Source organism: Pelodiscus sinensis, chromosome 4 (assembly GCF_049634645.1).
Source record: "Pelodiscus sinensis isolate JC-2024 chromosome 4, ASM4963464v1, whole genome shotgun sequence".
Taxonomy (NCBI): Eukaryota; Metazoa; Chordata; order Testudines; family Trionychidae; genus Pelodiscus; species Pelodiscus sinensis.
Window position 1 is genome coordinate 133,177,862 of NC_134714.1, and position 2,096 is coordinate 133,179,957.

At 48.6% G+C, this 2,096-nt stretch overlaps 1 protein-coding gene across 1 annotated transcript; it reads right to left on the reverse strand.

The window, feature by feature from the left end:
* Positions 1-669: 669 nt before the first annotated feature.
* LOC102452722 (olfactory receptor 8A1-like) lies at positions 670-1,608 on the reverse strand. The gene has a single exon (XM_006116432.2). The coding sequence runs from the start codon at positions 1,606-1,608 to the stop codon at positions 670-672; it is 939 nt and encodes a 312-aa protein (XP_006116494.2).
* Between the last annotated feature and the right edge of the window lie 488 nt (positions 1,609-2,096).

Below are 2,096 nucleotides of genomic sequence, written 5' to 3' on the forward strand. Positions count from 1 at the left end.
TCTGTTTCCCTTTCCTGTGAGCATCAGCAAACACCGGAGCATCTTATCCATTCTGTGATGTTCCCTACAGATGCGGAGCTCCCCATGTCTGGGAATCGGGAGACTCCACTCGCTTAGCGCACTGGAACCGATCTATAGAAAGGGCGTTGAAATGCAAAGCTCTACACATCAGCAACATCACTCTCCCATTGCCCTAGCACGGTGTGATGGAAATCACCTCTCTCCTCCTTGTGCCTGGACACAGATCAGGTGGCAATTGATACAAGAACCCCACGGAGGACAGAAAGGGATACAGAGTAGCAGGAAGCTGCACAGACTCCCATTGGTTCACCCACAGAAATCACACATGTCACTCTTAGAACTACCCGATGAAATCAACACCGCTAGTAGAAAGAGGGAGCTAGATTTGATGCCCCTCTTCTTTTGCAACACCGATTGGCTCCTTGTTTTCAAACATAGATTTTTATGCACACACAGAGGCAAGAGCCGAATGCAGCCCTGATTTCGGGGGGACCTGCAGCCCTTGTTACAATATAGACACATGTATAATAACAATATAATAATGAACAATACCACCACGGGCTGTGTGAAATGACATCGCTAGGGGCGGGGAATTGAATTCACCTGTTTTCACTGCCCACCACTCAACCAGCACTGAGATGAATGAATTCAGGAGTTGGTCAGGAGTTTATTTATTACTTTCCTCAGCGCGTCCTTAACCTCCCTGTTCCTCAGGCTGTAGATGAGGGGGTTCAACATGGCGATCACCAGCGTGTAAAACAATGAGGCTATTTTGTCCGTATCCATGGAATAGCTGGAGTTGGGACGTAAATACATGAAGATCTGGGTGCCATGAAATATGGCCACCGCGCACAAGTGGGAAGTGCAGGTGGAGAAGGCTTTGCACCGGCCCTCGGCAGAGCGGATCCGCAGGATGGTGGAGAAGATAAAGACATAGGACAGGAGGATGGTCACAGCGCTAAGCACTATAGTGTAGCACATAGAAGCAAATAACGTAATCTCACAGGTGTGGGTGTCAGAGCAGGAGAGGGCCATCAGTGGGGGGAAGTCACAGTAGAAATGCTTGATGACGTTGGTACGGCAGAATGACAGCCGGAATATACAACACGTCAGTATCACGGAATCCACCAACCCCACAACACACACCCCGGCCACCAACAGGTCACAAAGCCGCCTGGACATGGTGACGGTATAGAGCAGTGGGTTACAGATGGCCACATAACGGTCATAGGCCATCACAGCCAGCAAGAGACACTCAACATCTGCAAGAAGGTTGGTGAAAAACAATTGCATAGCGCAGGCAGGGCGAGAAATGCTTTTCCTCTCCGATAAGAAATTCTGCAGCATCTTAGGACAGCTGACCGAGGAATAGCAGAGATCACAGAAAGACAAACTCCGGAGGAAAAAATACATGGGGGTGTGGAGTCGGGGGTCAATCGTGATTAAGAAGATCATCCCCCCGTTGCCCACCAGAGTGATAACATAAACCAGGAGGAACACCAAAAACAGGGGGAGCTGCAGCTCCGGACGATCTGTCAGTCCTGAGAGAATGAACTCAGTCACCTCCGAGTGATTTCCCTCTTCCATCTCCTCTGAGCCGAGAGCAGGCAGCTTCAACCTGCCCCTTCACTTTAATGAATAAGCGAAGAAAATTGTAAGTCACTTTCTTAATAGGCAGCAGTACCAGCACAGGGAAGGGTCTAGTCCACAGAGCCAGATGTTTCTAACCGCTTATTCCATTTGTTTGATCAATTTCATATTGTACAACTACAAGGCTATGTAGGTTAATCACCACCACCCCGCCACACACACACAGAAACACACACACACACTCCTGGTCACTGATCCGAGCAGCAAACAGTGACTTGTGACACTGCTGTGGGAGAATCAGGGTAAACACCATCTCAGTGTGACAAGATTATTGCTTGGCTCAAAAAGGGGTGAGAGTAAACGAGTGTCGATCTCTCCACCTTCTTTGGGCAAGGGAAGCTCTGTGGCTCAGCATGTGTGTTTGGGGTAAAACTTGCACACTCTGATAATTAACTGTAACCCTTTCCAAATTGATAATGGTATTT